Here is a 21,755-nt window from a genome sequence, read left to right as displayed (position 1 = left end):
AGGCCTTCATATCCACTTTAGAATATCTGAGTACCAAGCCAGATGGAGAAGTGGATGCAAAACAGTATGTATTTTGGCATAAAGAGCTTTGTTTCAAAAATTTTTTTAGTAGATGCTGAATTTCCCATTATAGTTGAATCTTTACAAAAACTTCAAATCAAATAATCACACACATCCTATATTTTTGCTTCATTTTTGTTTTTCAAATGTGCCATGAAAAGCTTTTACTTATATATTCCAGCTAAAATGTCAATGAGCTTGTAACTTCTAGTGCACTCTATACTGGTAACTCATGTAGTGTTAGTCGTGTCCAGTTCTGTTGGTGGAGCAGCTCCCCCGTGATATGGAAAAAAGGAGAGGAACAAGTGTAGTCTGTAGTCATAATACACCTTAGGACTTATGCATTTCTATAAAAACACTTCAGTAAGTGTAGCCAAACTTTAACAGGAGGTCTGTTACTGGCAGGATTTCAACATATAGCATGAGGGGAGGGAGCATGAAACCACCACATCTAAGGAATTGTAAGCTGCAATATATTTAAATTTTGCCCTTTATATACATTATAATATTTAGGCATGTGCATGCAAGAAAATACCACTTATGTTTGATGTTTTATTTTGTTGCATTATAATTTTTTTTTTTTTTTTTTAAGTATTTCAATGGATGTTTCATCTCCTGATTTATTCGGCAGCATTCATGAAGAACCTGCAATATCACCTGTGAGTTTTATTTTATTTTCATGCAAATAAAATAGCTTTACTTTAAAGTTACTGGTTATTAACAACAAACATCCTTATCAATGTAAAAGTAAACAGGTACTAAAGTACTACTACACTTTTTACCTGACCTTAAACTGAAGCATTTGCAATGGGCTGACACCTTCGTGCTCCTGGCATTAGGAAAGAAAATTTAGCTTGTTGATCATTAACGGGTTCACCTGTATTAAAATGTATCATTTTAACATACAGTTCATGTGATGAATGTAAACAATGAGGAGGAAAACAGTGTCTATAACAAGTAGCTATGTAATGACGATAGCCAATATGATTGGTTAATATGGTAAACACCGCTTGTTTACTCTGCACAAAAGAATTTTTCATTTTAAGAGAAATTTATCTTTTTCTTTTATCATGTATTGGATTGAAAAATGTTAATATTGTGGGAATTCTGGTTAATGAGGCTTATGTCTGTCTAATAAAATAATAACCAGAAATACTAAAGAAAATGCTGTGTAGGGAAGTAACAGAGCAGTGTTACATAGTTGCATAGTTAGGTTGAAAAAAGATATAAAGTCCATCTAGTTCAACCACTAGGGAAATAAACATATGCCAGATAAAAAATCTATAGACATAGCTGATCCAGAGGAAAGCAAAAAAATGCTCCAACAAGGGCAAAAAATTCCTTCCTGATCCCTTGAGGCAATCAAATTTTCCCTGGATCAACAGTCTCTATGTTATTTTTACTTTAAAACTTTAATACCCATTTATATTCTGTGCTTTTAGAAAAGCATCTAGCTGTATCTGAAAGCAATCTATTGTAGTTGCTAAAACTACTTCTTGAGGGAGACTATTCCACATTTTTATAGACCTTACAGTGAAGAATCCCTTCCTTATCTCTCGTCTTGATCTCTGCAGTCTTTTCCTCTTTGAATACAAGAAAATACTTTGCTAGCTTTAGATATTGCAGCATGGCATTGCATGCTATTATCAAGTCTATGATGTACCAGAACCCCCTTTTTTGTTGACATGTAATGAAAGGTCAAACTTTTCTATTGACTTGATTATTTTAATATTGCATTTGTAAATGGTGTTATTGAAAACATTGCATGTCATGTAAAATCTATCTACATCCACTACTTTTTTCCTCTTAGAGTAAATAAGTAAGAGGCATGTGGAATGTCAGTAAATTTAGCCAGGGAGCTGAATTTCACCATCCTGGACATTGCTGGCGGGAGTGGAAGAGACTAAGTAGGGCTTTTACAACACTTCTCTAAGCTCATGTTAACATGTTCCTAATTTATTGTGCTAGTAGTTTAACTAATCTGATTATTACTAGCCATAATCACCTTACTAAACAAGTTTGCAAGTTTGCTTTAAGGTTTTCATGCATGCTTACAAAGTAAGTGATTTGAGCAGTAATATTCAAACCAAGGGAGGAATAATTTTAGTAGGAATATCAGTGTGTTGCCAGTGTGTATGCCAGTGGTCACTAGTATTAGTCACTGGCCCATGTGTCTGCATTATAACACATGCTAAAGCACAAAAGAAACACATTTCATTTCAATATTTACTTCAGGGCTTAACTCTAGGCAGATAAAAAAGACATACATTAATTTAGCTCTGTTTTACATTTCACAACACGCTAAAATACTCTAAAACTTTACATTACATTTACTCTTTAAAAAGTGGAATTGCAAATATGTGTGCTCTCATTCTTCTCTCTCTTTAATATAGTAGGATGAACAATATTGCTGTATTATGAATGTAAACTGTTACAGATACAAGGATATAACCCCAAATACCTCCCACCATACCTGCCTATGTGTTTCTTGTTGTTTTGTTTTTTCAATCATTTCATCTAAGTAGTACACAGCTGATCATTAGGCATTCTTTCAAAACAACCAACATTTTATCATACACAGTCGTTATTAAGCACAAAATACCTCACTTCTCTTGAAATTTTTACTGAATAAACCATTCAAGCTATTATTGTAATTTATTATTTACATAAATGTTTTTTCAGGCAAGGAGCTTTCTTAAACTGAAATTTAAATATACATTTAAAGGTATACTGTGTTTCCGTTTTACAGGTTTTGTCGTTATATACTGTGTTTGTTCATTTTTTTGCCCAGCTTTATATGCATTTGTTTCATAGCTTTAGATGGTACATTATTTGATGTAGTATGTGTTACAATTCATGCTGTGAATAAAAAGAGGTCATTATAAACCTATGACATATTCATTTTTGATTCATCAAGTATAATTGATATTCATCGCATATTATCGGTTTATATATTTCTTCCTTAGGAGAAACGGCTTTTAATTGTGCTAAGCAATTGCTGCTATCTGGAAAAGCATACATTACTGAACATTGCCGAATATTTTGAATCACATGGCTTCCAAGGAATAGAGAAGATAACACAGGTATACTTCCTAATAGGTGTTAAGAACTGCTGCTGGTTGTCATTGATCCCTTTTTCTTTTATTTCGTAACCTGTGGTTTCCTTCTCCACTGTATCATTATGATGCTTGTAGGTTGGGTACAACAAGCCCTTCCTATTAATATGGAAACGTAAATCTCCCTGTAAACAACTCTCTTCCAAAAGGAACATTAATATGTTTCTGAATTTCTTAACTTTGTTGATATCTCAGTGGATCTATGTTTAGTTTACAACTAAAAAACATGCAGGTTGGTATGAAGCAACAAAAAACTGTCTGTCATAGGCAAATGAAACTGTTGGGTTAGGTGAAGCTCAGAATACATACAGGGCTTAACCCCCCTAGAGGTAAACCCCAAGTGTGACTGGGGGTAGAAAAAAGTTGCTACAAGTGGTAACCCCGAGTCACACTCGGGGTATGTAAACCTATGGGAAGGTAATAGTAAATAGAGCCTTACCTGATCCGCCTGCGTCCTGTGCTGTCCAGCGCCGCGATCTCCATCTTCTTCCTGCTTCTGCATCTGATGAGTCACCGGGGAGTTCCCGGTGACGTCGGTGCGTGTACGTTGCCGGCGGGGCGGGAAATTCAAAATTCATTTGTATTGCATTCAATACAAAATAACTGTATTGATTGCAATACTTTCGATTTTTATGTGTAAAAGCAGTACATTGTTTTCAAAAACTTTTATTTTACAGTATATATAATAGTATGAGTATAATGTGTACTTTTTTTTTTTAGTTTAAAAAAATTAAATATTTTTTTTTTTAAATATAGAGATTTTTTAATTTATTCAATTTATTGTTTTTACATGATTGTGTTTCAAACTTTATTATAGTCATACTATTATACTGTAAACTTAATTTTAATGAAAAGACATGTAAAACCGGAAAGAAAAGAACCACTAGGGAGGTTAATAGTTTGAATGGGTGATTTTTTATTCTTTGAATCGCTCTCTGCAGGTCCTGAAGATTTTCAATTTGAGACAGTAGACCTGATTTAAGAAAGTCTTTTGAGTCAGTTATAAATTGAAATGAGCAGTTTGGGATAGGAGTAGAACAAACTAATCCAACTGTAGAAAATAGGATTTATGGGTAGGTAAGTAATACTCCTACAAAAGTAGGTTCTGTTGAACAAAGTAATAACATCTGAGGTCATAGTGTACTTATTTTGTCTCATAGTACTTCATTACATCTATTTTTTGTTACATATTTTTTATTAACAAAATCAACTATTTCTACAGATGTACTTACTTTTTCACATGACAGTATGTATTGCATTTGTGCATTTAGCAGTAAAACAAATTTTATTGAACATCTCACAGTTTTAATGTTCCATTGTATTATTTTTACTGGCATAATGTATTTTTCCTTTTAATCAAATATATACTTTTGGTCTATGATCCAACAGAGAGCTGAAGTGTTTGGTTTATCGTGGAAAATATTCTTTTAAATGTGCGATGAGGTGGTTATCCAACAGACAAGCACTCAGAATACTTCTTGCTATCAGATTTCTATGTAACATTTAGTCTTTAGTGTCAGTGCCTTAATTCTAAGATTCTAATCTTTAGTGAAAGAATAGAATTGATGAAATCTTGGTCACCTTCTCTCTCTCCTTCAACAACCCCAGAGAGGGTTTTTTTTTTCTCTTTAGTTTCAGAGAATAAAATGTCAGAGTGGGAGTGATTACGTATACCTTCAATTTTAACTTTCTGATAAGATGGATTTTTGATGACAAATGAAAATCCTGACCAAAGTTAAATAGTTTTTCCAGAAATGTGTGCTGTTATTTACATTTTGTCGACTTTTATCTGAACACAAAATTACTGTTAAATGGCTAAAATTCTAGAAATTTTTAGATGAAATCATTGTTTAGATGGGTACTTTGATGTCTAAATTTTGTTCATTTTTGTTCTCTCTGTCCTAATAAATGTTTAAAAAGTTCTTTTTATTTCATTCATTTTTTGCAAAAGTAACCCTGCCTCAATATTATCATAAATGTTTTGATGCAGAAAAAAAAAAATTTGACTTTGCACCAAGTGTTTAGTGAAAGAAAAGATCAAAAAGATGCCAACATTTATGTAATAATAATTGAAAATTATATAATAAAGTTTAAAGCTTAAAACCACAGTTGTTTACAATATGGTAATCTCTGTGCTCACCTTTGTGCATTGCTAGTTCTGACACCATATAAATATTAGCTTAAAGTGGAACTATATTTCCACACTTAAAAATTATGAACAAGAGGTTGTTTGTTGTGGAAGGGACAGCAAAGTCTCTTCTCTAATAAAACATACTTACCTACTTGTTTGCAATTTTCTTCTTATAATAACACTAAGCTGCATATGTGCAGTTCAGTGGAGGATGCCAGGATGTGCTAGGTACATGCTACCACATGCATGTACGAAAGTTGTGTCATCCAAATCCAGCTAAGCAAGATGACTGAAGACCTGACTCTAGAAGGAAGATCAGCTGAAGATTGCAAAGAGGACAGGTAAGTGCAATTAAAAAATTACGATCAGGCAGGTACTGTTATTTTAATGCAAATGGCATGGCCGTCCCTTCTTCAAAAAATGACCTGCCTTGTGGCAATTTTTTTAATTTTGAAGGTTTAGTTCCACTTTAAGCTGTTACAGTAATAAGAGAAAAATCATTCTGGTTACAAATCATGTTGTTATCATGAAGGCCAATCATGGTGATCACTGGACGATTATTAACGAAAATAATTATTCACAATTGAACCTCTTTCTTTTATATCTCACACTGTGCAGCTGTGTCTTTACATTTGCAGTAAAAATAATGAAGAAAGCATTACAATGTTTAAAAATCCTAATGTAGTAAACTCCTACTTTATCTTCATTTGGGTGTAAGAGGAGACATGGGCTGGGTATTTCCTAAAAAGCAAAAAATACTTGCCTAAACCATTCAAATCTCTTGCCTTCTCATCTCATGTTTCTGGGTGCAGGGACTGCTAATCCAGTGCTGCAGATGTATTGCAGTCCGTGTGTGCTGACATCACCAGTGCAGACTCTTCTCAAACAGATAATCTCATCAATCATTTTTTTGCAGTACATATTTTAAATACCCTAAACAGTTACTTATAGATATCTGTAAACATATAGTATGTGTTGCTGGTTAAAGTGTCAATTTATTAGGAAGGAAGTGGGATGGGCTAATATGGCTGATGTTATAAAACGCTATGTTTATAATAATAAAGATGTGGAATTATACAGAAAAACATAAATAAATGACAAATTATTATTTCTTTCCTTTTAAGGCCAGTACAGAGTCTCTCAGAGAGCTGGACCAAAGATTATTTGAAACATTTATTGAGATTAAAGCAGATCCAATTGTTGGGTCCCTGGAGCCTGGTATTTATGCTGGGTATTTTGACTGGAAAGACTGCCTTACTCCAACAGGTAATGTGATCTATAGTAGCTGGTATACATTTTAAGTTTTGCAAAGTTTTAACTCTTTTTGGTATTGTACATTTGGAAATGGTACTACTAAACCAAAATGCAAAAGGGACCATTGTGGTTCAGCAAGCCTTTATGAAAATCTATAACTAAACACAATAATTTAAAATTATTTTAAGCCCCATGTTTATAAAGAGGCTTATAATACAGGGAACCTGATATTACCTCAAACATTCCCATGTGGGAATCCTCAAGGTTCATGTGTTTTAATGGCAATAATTGACTCCTATCCGGGAATGTTTGATGGAATGTCAGAGTCTCTGTTTTATATATAAAGCCCAAAATCTTTTGGTATGAAAAGTAACCATTTATATGTACCCCTGTCATTACTAGGTTTAGAGCCCCTTTCTGACCAATAGGTAATTTTCCTGGGCCCAACAATTGCTGAGTGAATTCTGTGTTGGATTGGCTGGGTTCTCCTTGCTTCACCAACATTCCAGACAGTACCATTACCAGAGCTAGGTGGATACTATGGGTACAACGAGTAGAGCAACTTGGTCCTGACTCCCATTGTCTTAAAATGGCCATGATAATGTAGGTTTGCACTGTGGCCTAAGTATTTATAATAAACCAGCATGTTTAATACAAAATACTCATTATTTAGTTTTTTAGTCATTGGTTTTATCAAATATATGCTTTTCATACACTGCCACAACAAGACACCTTTCTAAAGTGTGATCTCTATTTCAAAACTGCCACATTCAACAACGCAAGAAAGGCAGCTACTCAGATCAGTTTAAAAGTAGCATTTTGCTTTGTATTTTGTCCTGCTTTTTTTTCTTACTTGTCCGAGCTACTGAAGGGTTTACAGCTGCCTGTAAAGACAAAGACAACAGTGAAAACCAGACAGGAGTTCTAAACTCTCCTACTTCATTTGAAACAAAATTGTGTCATTAGATACACTTCTACTATAAAGATAATCGTAAGAAATCCCTATTTCCTGCAGCGAATGCAGCAAAGTTAAAGTAAATAAAATACAAAAGCAATTCCCTTTTATGAGAGCAACAAAACCTAAATATATATTTGTAGTCTGGAAGCAAAGTCCCACAAAAGTTCCACTTCTCTAGAACATAGCACACCTATACGTACAAGAAGAGTATGGTCAAATAAACTGAACCTCAAGTTCCTGTACATCATGATAAATGTCTAAATAGGTCTTTTTTATTAGTGTGTCCTATTTATTTATAACTTTTGAATTGTTCCTCTGTCTGCAACAAAAAAAAAAGCTAAATATTTTTGTGATGACTTTTTGCTAGGCTTAAATTCTGATATTGATATTTTAGTTTGTGGTAAAGAATAAGGGCTTGTTTTGCATACCCTTCCAACAATATTTATGTTTGGTTTCCTTCATTTAAAATTATACCTCACTCCTTACAATGCAATTGAATATTTAGTTTAAATCTGTTAAATACATTTCAGGGGTATCAAAACAAAATATGGAAACAGTTTGTTTTCATTAGAAAGCAGCCATGGCTTAAGTAAAAAAAAAAAAAAGCCTGTTGTGCTGCCAGCATTCTTAAAAAGAAGAATTACATCCAACACCCCCTACTTTTTCTATTGTTTTTCTACTTGCTTTTCTACTGTTTTTCACACAAACAAAATGTAATGTAAATGTAATTCACACCACTACACTACAGTACAGCCATAGTTACCTTTTGTGTTAACAGTGCATTGGTTCAAATGGTAAAATTCATGCTAGAATATTATTTATTCACTGTATATGGTTTTCCATCACACCTTCTTACCACCTCTATGTGTGTTGCCATTAAATGCTGCCTGCATGATTTTCTTTCAACTGTGGTGCATTTGGCAGCCTATACAAATGAATAGGTTGCCAACAACATAGCACATGTTAACACGTGATAATATATGTACAGGTAGTCTCCAGGTTAAGAACATGCGACATTAGCACAACTCCTAGATACGAACGGGTCTTCCCTGCTCCCTCGTGTGCATGCCTTGCAGAAGAAATCTTTTGCTAAACACAGCTGAGGTTGTGGGTGATCTTAAGAGCTGAACTGATCTGTAAAATCTTGTAAATCTTTAATGACCAAGACAAACTCTGCAGGGGTTTCTTTTTGCATATCAAAGCACAGCTTCCTCCAGAAATTAGTCCAGGCTCCATAAAGTTTTTTTTTTTTTGCTTTGTTTGTGATTAGCTCACAGTGAGGATTTTATACAGTAACTGACACCATGCTGCCTAATAATATGCTGAGACAAACATCTGTCCTAATTGCATTTATTAAAATTATATATCTATTCCGCCTTACATACAAATTCAAATTAAAAACAAACCTACAGTCCCTCTCTGGTATGTAACCTGTGGACTACCTGAACCATATATACTTAAATATAAACCAGGGTACCTATTTTTACCTGAAAAAATAAAACAGGGAAATTACATTCCATCCAATACATTGAAGTATAAACATAGGGCACAAAATGGTTCGGTCACTGCTAACATTCAAAATGGTAATCAACAGATATGCTGATAAAAATATTGTGAATAAATATATTCATGGGGTTTTTTTTTTTTAGCATTTTGCTATGTCTTCTGTGGAAAGTGATCATGTTCTCTGTAAACAGATCATGTTTGATAGCTCTGATCTATCCCATCAAAGACAAATGTAGAGCCACTAAGTGTCACCTGAGTATAAACCAAAAGAATCTTCTAACGTTGTTTTTTTTTTAGACCAAAAAAAATCTTGGTTTATACTCAAGTATATTCAGTATGTATTACTTTGTCATTTCAGTAATGTCAGATTTATGGTTTAACCCCCCTGGCGGTATTTCCAAGTGTGGCTCGGGGTAAAATTTATGTACAAAAAGCGGTAACCCCGAGCCAAACTCGGGGTAGCATTGTAAAGATCCTACCTACTCTTCATGTCCCCTGGCATCATATCCCCGGTGTTGATCGATGGGATGCGTGAACAATTACAGGCCTACAATATTACCCCCCTTAGCGGTAATCCCGAGTGTGACTCGGGGGTGGATTTTACTTGCAAAAAGTGGTAATCCCGAGTCACACTCAGGGTAAATTTAGAAGCCCCCCTTACCTTTGCCCCGCAATCCAGCGGCGATCTAATGGTCCCGCTGTGATGCCGGGACATTTCTGAATTGGGGAGCGGGGCTGGGTGGGAAATTAAAAAGCAGATTACCGAATAATCTGCTTTTAAATACCACCCGGGGTCCCGGCCACACCGCTGCTGGCATTAGCAGTTAGATGAAAAGCACAATGCTAGACTTCTGCAATGTAATCTGCTTTTAAATGGTTATTACAGTAAAAAACACCACACAACATATAAAAAATATAAAAATAATAAATAATAAAAGTACATATTTTAGTCCACCAAACATCATTGTCCAGTGCCCTGATTTACATTTTGCCCATTATTATCCATGACCTTTTGACATTTTTTGATAAATTAGTTTATTTTGATAATATACATTGTTGTGGTCTATTTCATTATTTTTTATAATTATTATTTATAATTATTTATTATATTATAATTTATGATCATTTTATAATAAATAAATATAATTATCATACCCGAGAGTTAATCCTAAGAATTACAGGCTCTCAATACAAACAAAAATTTCCATGCAAAAAAATTAGGATCACTTTTTGCATCAAAAAACTGACAGAATTAGAAAGCTAGGGGGGTTAAACAACAATGTAACGCTTTTGACTTAAAGAATACTGACATAATCAGACCACCAGGGAGGTTATTAATAACCCAGCAGGCACATAATGGAATTTCCCTGGTCCATAAGAGGTATATTGGCATGAAAGCTGTTTTTATAGCAGCTAAAACTCCCAATATGATTAGTCAGATGTAGTGTTAATTTCTGAAATCAAACTCCATCATTAGGTGTATTGGACAAGCACCTATCTATAGCTGCTGTAATTCATTCCGTAAGAGCACTACTAGAACTCTATAGATGGGTTTCAGTCAGTCTGAAATATCTTTGAAACGCCTTTTAAGAGAAAGCTGTGAGAAAGTTGTCAGGCTGCCATTTATACTCTTGATAAAAATCTACTGACATTCCAGTGCCTGTGTTGAAAATTTCAACAATAGATTAAGCTAAAGATGTGAATGGGAGCTTGTTTTAATTAGGTCAGTTCTTTAGATCATGTAAATACTTAATGTTAATTGTTTTTCCCCAAACCCATATCTGTGTATATAAAAAAAAGAAATGCATTTTGCCGCTTTGTTCCTTGCATATCTTACTACTGTAAGGTTGTGGATTTAGTTCAGAAGAGTGTTGTTTGCGTATAAATTGCCTCCTTTGCAAATAAATTACAAAGCTCCTGAACATGGTCTTGTAATCATATTTCCTAGATAAAGAGGTCTATACTTTAATTTACTGAAAAATGTGACAACTGTATTTTTACAAATTCCACCAAAATGTTTGCAAAAAACAATAAAAAAAAATACATTTCTTAGCTTTAGTGCTCCCCCTCTTGACCACAAAACACAAAAATTTTGAAAAAGGATACACGTTTGCAAAGAATTTATTCTTTCACATGCCTTTTTGTGTTTATTTATTAAAATGAGAAATATATAACTATGCACAGTCCAGGGCATAATACTCAAACTGTCCTTGACTAGACCATAAAGTTACCAGATATTTTCCATCTGTAGCCATGTACCATTCATGTTACCTGGTGACACATCTGATTCTCCGTGCAGTCTTAGGCGTCATTTCATTGTCAGTCTGTAGTCATTCGTCTGTGCTTCTTAAAAACGATATGCTTTACAATAAATGGAGAAATGGGTTTAGGTCATATAAATGTTTTGGAAAACAAGCAATATTACCTATTGGCTTAGCACACAAAAAAGTACCTACTTTATTTTTAACGCGCTTTGATTCTAATTTTAGTATGAAAGAAGCAGTAGGCAATTTATGCAGCGATTGTTGAAAACAGGAAATGTGGTTAAATAAGTGGGTATGTTCCAGCAATGTTTCCAAAATTGTGTGCAGCATTCTGAATGAAAGTTGTAATAGAAGTTGTGTTTTAAACTTTGGCATATTTTATTGCACTCTTACTGATGTTGTATTGCAGCTGCACTTTATTCTCTAACTTGCTATTTTTATTAATACAATACCCAGTGCTTTGAGCTAAAGGTGGCATTGCTTGACCTTTGCTTATACCAGTCCCAATGCAATAAAACGGACATATAATTTTTATCATTCCCTTCTACTAAGAACATTTGACAACACTTTAGGTCCCCACTCATAACCCATATGTAGAGTGATCACCTATCCTATAGAAAATGCTTCTCCGGTCTCCCTACTATGGGAAATAAATGCCCTAATTGATCATGTGATCCTGATTGGATCTGAGCTTAGCCAGCACTCCTGATATGCCTGAGCATTATGTTAAAGGTTTTGTCATGACCAAATGCTATCAGTGGTACGTTCAGGTAGTAATTGTAGCAACTTGTATATAGTAGGGCTGGTGTGTAAGGATAGAGTGAGCCCAGCATAGGTCTGCTTTAAGACTCATGGCTGTTACAGAAAGCATCCATTATGCTGACAGATGGAGGGGTTTTAGGATTAGAGGGACTTTAAAATCTGTGTAAAAACTGGCACCAGGGGGTTCAAACAATTAGATCGGCATACCAGAGTCATTTAAATTGCTCCTAAATACTCTTTGTGTGTGTTTTATCATAAGTTGTAGTGTACTAAGAAAGACTTTTAAATACTTGCCCACCAACACTCCATGTTGCCCCTGGCTATTTGTGATATAAATGGAACCTCTGTTAAAAAATACAAATGGCTGCTGTGAGCAAGCAGGATATGAGTTCAGCAAAAGTGACTGATTTTCACTGACCATCAGCCTTACCAGCCAGTTCCAGGCTCAGTTCCAGAACCAACAGACAAAAATGATCTTGGAATGGTTGCAGGTAAATTTACTGTATGAATTTTTTTTTTTCACGATACTGCATAAAAGGATGTAAAAAAAAAAAAAGGCTGATATCATGTTTGATTTTTTTTGTCCATTTTATTAAAAATATTTCATGAAATAATGTCTATTGGTGACCCCTTTCTCAAATGCCAGCTGCTTTGCAGTCATGCTAATGCTTTGTTTTCAGTGTTTTTTGAGTCACTGAACTGATTTATGCATTACTTTTCCTGCACTTTTGTTCCACATATGTTTTTAAGCATAGAAGCAATTCAGTAGCATTCAGCCAGACGACTACTATTTACAGATAGTGGAAAGAATGGCCAACATATTTTTATATTTCCCTTGCCATCTTACATACATAAGAGGAGCTGAATTCTGTAACCTATGCACAGTAAAGAAATGAAGAAGACAAAGAACTAGTCGCCAGTATTGTCTGCAATAATCCTGCTGTTGGCCCATATTTATGACTTGCTGTACCTTGTTCTGAACTGTGTCTTTGTGTGGAGGCAGCTATCTTGATAATGCAGGGTTTTGCTTCCCCATGACAGAGCCCCCATCAAGTAAAACAGTGAGCATCACATGAATGACATCAGAGTCTCACTCCAACTCCTCTGATATTATCAGAGGGAGCAGTGCCTTATGTTTACACTACAGATATATAGCAATGTGCAGGAGTACCCAGGCACACTCACAAGCCAGAAAGTGCATTACTTTTTGCAGCAGGAATTTAGGTAAAAGAAAAGTACAGGGTACAATTGACATTTCTTGATGATTTTCTAGATTATCTATACTATTTTATATTATATTATTTTATTATTTCTGAATATCAAACCAAATGGGTGGATTATATTTGAGTCGGGAACATGTTTTTCCTTTTACACTGATTTCCATTGATAATTTAGAGATCCTTGAAAAAAACAGCTGTATTGGAGGGGCAGTGCCTTTTAGTAGCTGCCTGCTATTTTTGTGCCATGTTACAGGACCAGCACTGGGAGACGTTAAAGCCATCAAAATAAAAATGTGGGAAAAAAATAAGAACTATCGTTTATATTAACAAAAAAAAATTAAAAACACATTGTTACCCCTGTGTCATGTGTACAATTGATCAACCAAATTTGAATGGAATTCTGATCCATTCAACAATAACAATTATTCATCATCAACAATAAAGAAAAATTTTGAAGGGCAGAATATTGTACACGTGTTTTGCCTCTTTTGAGACTTCCAATCAATTACTGGTTGAAAAATCGAGTCAGTCAATCAAGCACAAAATTGACCACTCTTGTGTACCAAGCCAAATTCATCCAGTTCATCTGGTTACTCAGTCAATCTATGTTATGGTGGCAAAAAAAGTGAAAAACATGTTTTTATCAATTTAAGTGCTTTAATTTCCTAGCCACAACCATACTATATTTCCTTTGGGGGTTTTTCAATTTGCTTTTAAGAAGCCACATAACAAGCACAGCACAAAGAAAGAAGGAAGAGCGGCATGAAACTTGTTTGCCATTATTTCTCCATTATACAACATCTTCCTTTCTGATTATGGCATTGGCTATTGATTGAGCTTTACTGGAAGTACATCCGAGGGTGGAGTCAGCAGTAAACTTGTTATTCTTGGGTATTTAAGCCCTGGGGAAATCCCATTACTGACTCGTACGACAGACAAGTAGGCGAGAAGTGCTGATGTTGGGATGTGTGGGTGGGGACAGGTAGCACACTGTATAATCTCTGACCAGCTGTTGAGTAAAATGCTTAAAGGTTAGGGAATTCTAACTGTTTATGTACCGTGAGAATATTAAAGTATGTACTAGTACTGTACTTTTGTTTACAAGATAAAATGAACAGCAAATGACATTTGTCAGCAGTGTATGATTAATTGTTGATGAAGCTAACAGATTACAGGAAGAGCAATGATGTGCATGTTATCTATAAGTAGGTTATTACCAGGTAAAATAATTTTCAGAAGAATATTACTCCTGTGCAAATGCTTTGTGATTTCTAAACTCTGAAGGGAAAAGCTAACTATATTCATTGCAATTCAGTTTGTATTCTATAAAGTAGCCCCCCAACCAATCACATTGGTGGTGAAATCCAGGGGACATCTGACTGTTAAGCTTTAGTTTGGCCCACATTTGCGCACAGTTCAGGATACAACTTGTTACTTTACACTAAAAATGGTTCATTGATTAAAAAAATACCTACCCCTTTTACCTGACATTTCCTCGTGGTTTCCCTACCCACCTAATTAAAAAAAAAAAGTATACCTTTAAATGTACACTATACATCAATGGTTCTTAACCTGGGCTCCATGTACTCACAAGGTACATTGACACCTGTCAGGGAACACCCCAGGGGCTGCAGACAGTATGGTGAATATTTTGCCCAAATGAACTGGTGTTCTTTTGACACCATGCCAGTTCACTATTCGTGGCTAATGTCTAATGCATCTAGTGTCTTGAATACAAGATTATGCAGGCAATTTTGCAACGTGATGGGTGGCATTTATGATTGCAATGTGATTCTAAAGTTTGCTGGCAGTATATGAATTATATAAATTATGCACTGCAGTTGTAAAATCCTAATTATTCTGAATGAGGCCAGAACAAAGGCAAGTATTCCATGTACACAATACAAACTGTAGTGATTTATTGACTTTATGTTGAATGTCAGCTGTCACCTGTTACTGTTATATATCAAAATTGCTGAAAATTTGCAGCATCAGATTGTTCATTGCCTTTTTTTTCTTTTTAATACATTTGTTACCCTTTCTTTTTCTTACAGTGGCATATTTTCCATACATGTATGGGCACACCCAACATGTATAAAGCATGTATGCATACAGTTAGGTCCATAAACAGATGACAACTGTTTTCTAATTTTGGTTCGGTACATTACCACAATTAATTTTAAATGAAACAACTCCGATGCAGTTGAACTGCAGAAATTCAGCTTTAATTCAGTGGGTTGAACAAAAAGATTGCAAAAAAATTCACTGAAATGAAGTGATTGTGTTAAAAAAAAGGCTTTAGATCCTCACATTTTTATGCAATCTTTTTATTCAACCCACTGAATTAAAGCTGAAAGTCCGCAGTTCAACTGCATCTGATTTGTTTCATTTAAAATTAATTGTGGTAATGTACAGAACCAAAATTAGAAAAAAAGTTGTCTGTTCAAATATTTATGGACCTAACTGTATAATGAATGATAGTAAGACTTACCTACTCCCTGTGTGTCTGGTCACAGGAAATGTGTCTTTAATTGAAATCCACAAGGTGTGAATAGTGGATTTATATTTATAAGTGTATTATCCTTCCAAAAATACATTTTTATATGCTGGTATGAATCTGAAACAGTATTGTGAATAGTTGATAACGGACAACAGGAACAAAAACTTTTCATTGATAACTTAAAATTATATAAAAGAGAACATTTTTATAACATACCAAAATATCAAGAAAAAAACGGTCATCGTCTCAATCTTTTGAATTAGGTAGCAGAGTGACATCACATCTTTCCACATACATACAAGTCAAAGATTTCACACAATAGATTGCAAACATAAAGACCACGTTGCTCTAATTCGCCCATCAAGCCACATTTACAAATTTACATTTATAGCTTAAAGTTGCCCATTAGAACTCAATTTGATTTTTCTCAATGTTTTACTCATTCATTTAAATCTTGTAAGTGGGATCGGACTTTAACAGTGTTGTAGTAAAAAAAAATGTGACTCATATTGTGGTCTTGCTTTTCTGTATTGACAAGTTGCATTTTCCCTGCTTTTGCTTTAGTTTCTCTTTAGTTTTTTTAATGTCAATTTGGTACACAAATCCATTTAATAACAATTAAAATAGTGGCTGTATTGACAGTAACAATAGGTATGTAATGAGAACTCTTAAAGAAATGCAGTAGTGTGAAAGTATTCAAATTAATAACTATCTTTAAAACTTACCCGCAAGTCTTTATATTCTGGTCTTGTTAGTACAGAAATGTCTCAAAGGTAACCCTATGTGTGGAAAACGGAGCATGTCACTGCAGTGTGTCTGAAATACTGTGAACTTGTTGAGAATTGAACATTTAAAAAGGCAGCTAGTATACAAGCTTTCATTCCTGTACCATTCATACCGTTGTTTCTTACTACATTTGCAGTATGGTATTATTTACATAATGCTTTAAAGAAGCAATGCCAGATTTGTGCACCCCCAAAAATGTAATAGAACAATATTTATTATTAGAGACTGCAATTCAGGTCTCCTCCATTGTTGTTTCCAGCTGTGGGGGCATTGCAGATCTGCACAGGCTGGTCAGTCTCCTTGTGCTGATGTCTCTGCTCTAAATCTCACTCAAGATGTCCTAAGGCTAGCAGACAGAGGCAGCAATGTTTTGTTTACACTTGATGATATACAATTACATATGCAATGCTGTAGACATAGGAATGCCTAGGTAACTGAAGTTAATACACCAGTCGACAGTGACACAGGAGGAGGAGAGGACTCTGCCCCGAAGAGCTTGCAATCTAGGAGGTGGGGGAAGTAGTGAAGGTTTTAGGAGAAACTGGGTTTGAGTGCTCTTTTAAGTGAGCAGTAAGCCAAATAGGATGAGGAAGACCCATTCCAGAGAGTCAGAGCAGCTCTAGAAAAGTCTTGGAACCGTGCATGTGATGAGGTTATGAGAGAGGACGTCAGTAGTAGGTCATTGAAGGAGCATTTATTATGTTATTGAAAGTTGCACACATCTAAAGACTGAAAACTGCTTTTAAAATTAAAGCTTTAGTGATTGAATATATATCTGCTTGGGATAAAAAATACCATGTGATCTTTGGATGGGTGGCTGTTGAAAGGCCATGCGGTGAATAGTGAACATTATAGAACCAGTTGCATCAGTTCACTAGTGAGATAATGTAATATTTTCTCAAAATCTGTATTTGGTTAGTATAGCTCACCTCTGCATCTATGGTAAATGTCTTTTAGTATCATCCAGAAACAAATCAGTCCAAGGGTCTTCAAAGCCATGTTTCTAAAAAGGCAGGGGTGGACATAGGGAGGCGCAAAGTGTGCCGCTGTACAAGGGCCCTGGACCCAATCCATCCATTAGGAGCTCCAAGTCAGTTGTGCACAGGGGTGCTTTGTTGGTTACATCCACCCCTGTACAAAGGTGTTGAAGGTGTAAAATAATAAGCATTATGACATGTCTTAGTCTGCTCTACCACACTGCGATCATGCTTTATGTGATTGATTATTTTTAAAAACCCATAACTTCTTAGAGCAAGTATTGTTAAGCCTATAAATGCAGAGTAATGCAGCTGAACATATCATCTGCTTTGGAACAATAGGGCAAGGCTCACAGTTTCAATGCAAAGCTACCCGTAACTGCTATACACCATGGTTCCCCATCCTGTAGTTCCTTTTATCTGAAATGTAGTTGCTACAGTGTGTAAAAAAGCTTGCATAAAACTGAAATGCAGTGTGAAAATTGAGACAACAACCATAACTGTACTAATAAATGTAGCTCACATCTGTTGTATCAATAAACAGCTTCAGACCTTGATGAAAGCCAGTTTTTGGACTAAACAAATGCAAAAGAAAACCTATTTTTCAATGAAGATGCACCATTGACCTGACCAATTTAGTCAAATATTTCTGCAAAATCTGCCAACAAATTAAAACTAAATAAAAAAAATATATATATTTAACTAGTCCTTGGCACAACAAGACCACTGCTATCCAAGCCTATCTATAATATATATGGTATAATTCCTAACAGATCATCCTTATAGTATAGTGAGACTGAACCATGTAGTTTAAATTAACTTTTATATTACTCCTTTTTTTTTTGCTTTTATTGCATATGTATCTGTATACAACATGATGTATTAGCAGGCACCTAACTTCTTCTGCCTGCCTGTTTTCAGGTGTAAGAAACTATTTGAAGGAGGCATTGGTGAACATCATTGCCGTACATGCTGAGGTAGGTTTGCCAGAATGTTTATGGTATTAGCTATTTTCTACCTAAAAATTATTTTGTTTTAGCTTCAGATCTTTTTCACTTTGGTAAAATTGCCGATAGTTAGAAAATCATTTTTAGTTATTTTTTATTTTGTTTTTTTATGTTAGTTGGTGAACACTTTTATACCTAAATTTCTGCAATATAGTCAATGTCCAGAAAACATTTTGAATCTTGTCAGGTTGTGGCCATCTTTAGACACTTCCAAATAAGTCTAATGTGCAGCTTGAAGACTCCTTGTAACATCCTCTGCCAGGATAACAGACTGTGGAATGACATCTCTATGTAAATATTCCACCATGTAAATATAGCCATGTCAATAAAATGTTTTACAGTAAAAAATCCAGATCACTGCCATTAATGATTTTGTTTTCCACTGGTTACTTTGTGGTGGTTTCATAATAATGCTTTGTGACTCCTGTTCAATCTGAAACTTCAGCATCACATTTTGCAGTGCCACAAAAACCTGCACCTTAATAAAACAATCAGACCAGTAATAGTATAGTAACTTTGCATGTCATTCTAACTCAAATGCTGTAATTTAGTTTATTTTTTTTGTTTTATGTAGGAAAGATAATATGTACCATTGATATTCATAATTCCAGGTGTTCTCAATCTCCAAAGAACTTGTCTTTAGAGTAATGTCAAGGATTGTGGAAGCGGTGGGGGAGGAGCTCAGCAGGCTCATGCAGTGTGTGTCGTCCTTCAGCAGAAACGGAGCATTACAGGTGTGCCCATGTTCTCAGCACTTCATTTCTGATGTCTATATATCACGTCTGTGTTTTTTATATGTGTATATAGTAACCACATATCACAAATATTAGCCCCTTCCACAAGGAGTTTTGAGTTCAAATCCCTGGCCTAATCCTTTAAGCACTCCTACACATAAAAGTAAAGCCAGAAAACCAAGACAGGAAGTGTTTGCAATGGAGGGGTAGATTCCAGCACAGCCTGTATGCAGGAAAAATCCTGATTGGATTGAAGACTGAAGTGCTTAGGTATGCAAAGCCACAGTCCTATGCATTGGGTGGGTGACTTCTTAAGGAGCTTGGTAACTTTACTATTACTAACACACTTCCCCCACTCTTACTGCAGCTGGACTAGTTTAGTAGGTGACCTTCACGCATTGGGCCTGAATTATTAAAGCTCTCCAAGGCTGGAGGGAATAAACTTTCATCGGTGAAGCTGGGTGATCCAGGAAACCTAAAATAGATCTGGTCCAGGCCTTAAAACATTTGCTAGCAAGTAGCAAATGATTTTAAGAAATCCATTCCAGGTTTGCTGGATCACCTAGCTTCACTGATGAAAGTGTATCCTCTCTAGCCTTGGAGAGCTTTAATAAATCAATCCCATTGTTTTCCTCAGATTTCCTTCCTTGCTCCCCAAGAAGAAGCCATTGGTGGTCTTTCTGAATGGGGAAAACACACTTACTTTACAGAAGGATAGGCCTTTAGGCTTCAAATATTATAATTATTCATAAAAAAATATTTGTGAGAATTGACAACCACATGCTGAAAATGCTGAATGGGGAAAAATGTATAGTGTGAAAAGGGTATTTGCACAATTAATTTTGCATATACCTAAACAAATTGTTTTTCCCATCAGGCACGCCTTGAAATCTGCTCGCTAAAAGATGCAGTAGCTATTTATCTGACAAATGACAGCAAGTAAGTATGTGTCCTTTGTCTTTTTTTGTGTCAGAAATGAATATATGGAACCTAGAAGTACTTTCTGTTTGGTGTAATACTTGCAAAAATTAGAGGACAACATGTTTAAGTCTGTGAAGGCAGTGAAAAATACTATGCCAGAAGTCCCCAACCCCAATAGTGGGCCGCGGCTCTGGCCGGTTCAGCCACAATGGCGTAAGGAGAATGACCGTGCTTAGCCAGAGCCGCAGTCTACGTCTCCCGGAGACATTGAAGGCTCAGCGAGGTGGGCAGGTTGTGTTCACTCTCCCATTGCAGGCTCAGACCTGCGATGAGAGAGTTGACGAGTTCTGGCATCATGACGTCACTCTGGGGGGAAGTTTCTTCGCCTTTGAGTGACACACGGCTCCCCGTGTATGCGTGGTCTGCAGTCCATGCATTTAGTGGTCCGCGACCCGCAAAAGTTTGGGGACCACTGCTATAAGTGTAATGGGAAAACCGTTTTCATTTTCAAACATTTTCCTCAAGGTGACCCCATGCTCTTGTATCCACACTCATGTAAGACAGTGGATGCTATGGCTTATTATTTATAGAGGATTAGTATAAAGACCTGTGTGCCCACTCCCAATGTAACGGTGTAAGTACAACCTCCTGAGCATTTTTAGATTTGCTAGCCAGGTGTAAAGATCAGGATTTCCCAAATCATTGTTTTTTCCAATCTTTTAAAAACACAGGCTCACATAAACAGAGCAAAGAAATCTACTTTGTACTTCTGGATACTGGTTCAGACTTAATTCCCTTTCCTCCAGTCAAAATTTAAAAAGCTCCAGGGCATGGGGAAAAGACTGATAAGGGCAAATCAGTTGGTGATGTGTAATTGTGTGTAAGCTGTCTCAAAATACTACATATTTCTTAAGAACAAATTCAGCAAACTTTATGTAAAGTAAATGGACTTCTTTATTCAAGGTGACCTGTCACAATGCGTCTCCTGTTTCTTGGCTGATGTTTTTCACGTTCCAGCAAGCAACAGTAAAATACCATAGGGGTGTAAGCCTATTGTATGTGTACTATATTTTGAAATGCATAAACTAGATGTTTTCTTGTTTGTTGCACAGATCCAGTTTCAAACAAGCACTGGAAGCTCTCCCTCAACTTCCCAGTGGCAGTGATAAGAAGTGAGTAATTTCCACCAGTGGACAATACACTTCCTGAAATACTTTGCATTCACGTAATCCTTGTTACCAGCACTCAATGACAGAAGGAGAGTAGCTGAGCTCTCCATGTGAAATGGTTAGAGCATACATCACACAGTGGTCGGTATACAGACCTCTCCATGTGACTTCTCTAACTGGTTAACTGACCCACATTAGCTTCACTTCCACTGATAAAAACCACATTAGCAGTTCATAAAACACTGATGTATCCTTTTTTCAAGTTCCTCCATCAAAGCCCAATGTTTTAGGATTGATGCTGCTTCAGACATGATTTTTTTCTGTCCTTTATGTCTGACCTGCTACTTAATTGTAGAAGTCTCTTTTCATTTCTTTGATGTTGCCTATGTG

The 21,755-nt window shown here is 35.6% G+C and overlaps 1 protein-coding gene across 1 annotated transcript in view; it reads left to right on the top strand.

The window, feature by feature from the left end:
* The window catches only part of EXOC2 (exocyst complex component 2), an 84,778-nt gene that overhangs the window by 62,137 nt on the left and 886 nt on the right, over positions 1-21,755 (top strand). The window contains exons 19-26 of the mRNA XM_072411789.1: positions 3-64; positions 653-719; positions 3,027-3,143; positions 6,432-6,573; positions 18,456-18,511; positions 19,153-19,275; positions 20,153-20,214; positions 21,309-21,368. Coding sequence (XP_072267890.1) covers positions 3-64; positions 653-719; positions 3,027-3,143; positions 6,432-6,573; positions 18,456-18,511; positions 19,153-19,275; positions 20,153-20,214; positions 21,309-21,368 — 689 coding nt within the window. The remainder of the gene's footprint in view (positions 1-2; positions 65-652; positions 720-3,026; positions 3,144-6,431; positions 6,574-18,455; positions 18,512-19,152; positions 19,276-20,152; positions 20,215-21,308; positions 21,369-21,755) is intronic.

The sequence above is a fragment of the Pyxicephalus adspersus genome, chromosome 5 (genome assembly GCF_032062135.1).
Source record: "Pyxicephalus adspersus chromosome 5, UCB_Pads_2.0, whole genome shotgun sequence".
NCBI classification, from domain to species: Eukaryota; Metazoa; Chordata; class Amphibia; order Anura; family Pyxicephalidae; genus Pyxicephalus; species Pyxicephalus adspersus.
The sequence above is the reverse complement of the archived record's forward strand: the minus strand, read 5'-3'. Positions and strand labels throughout refer to the sequence as shown.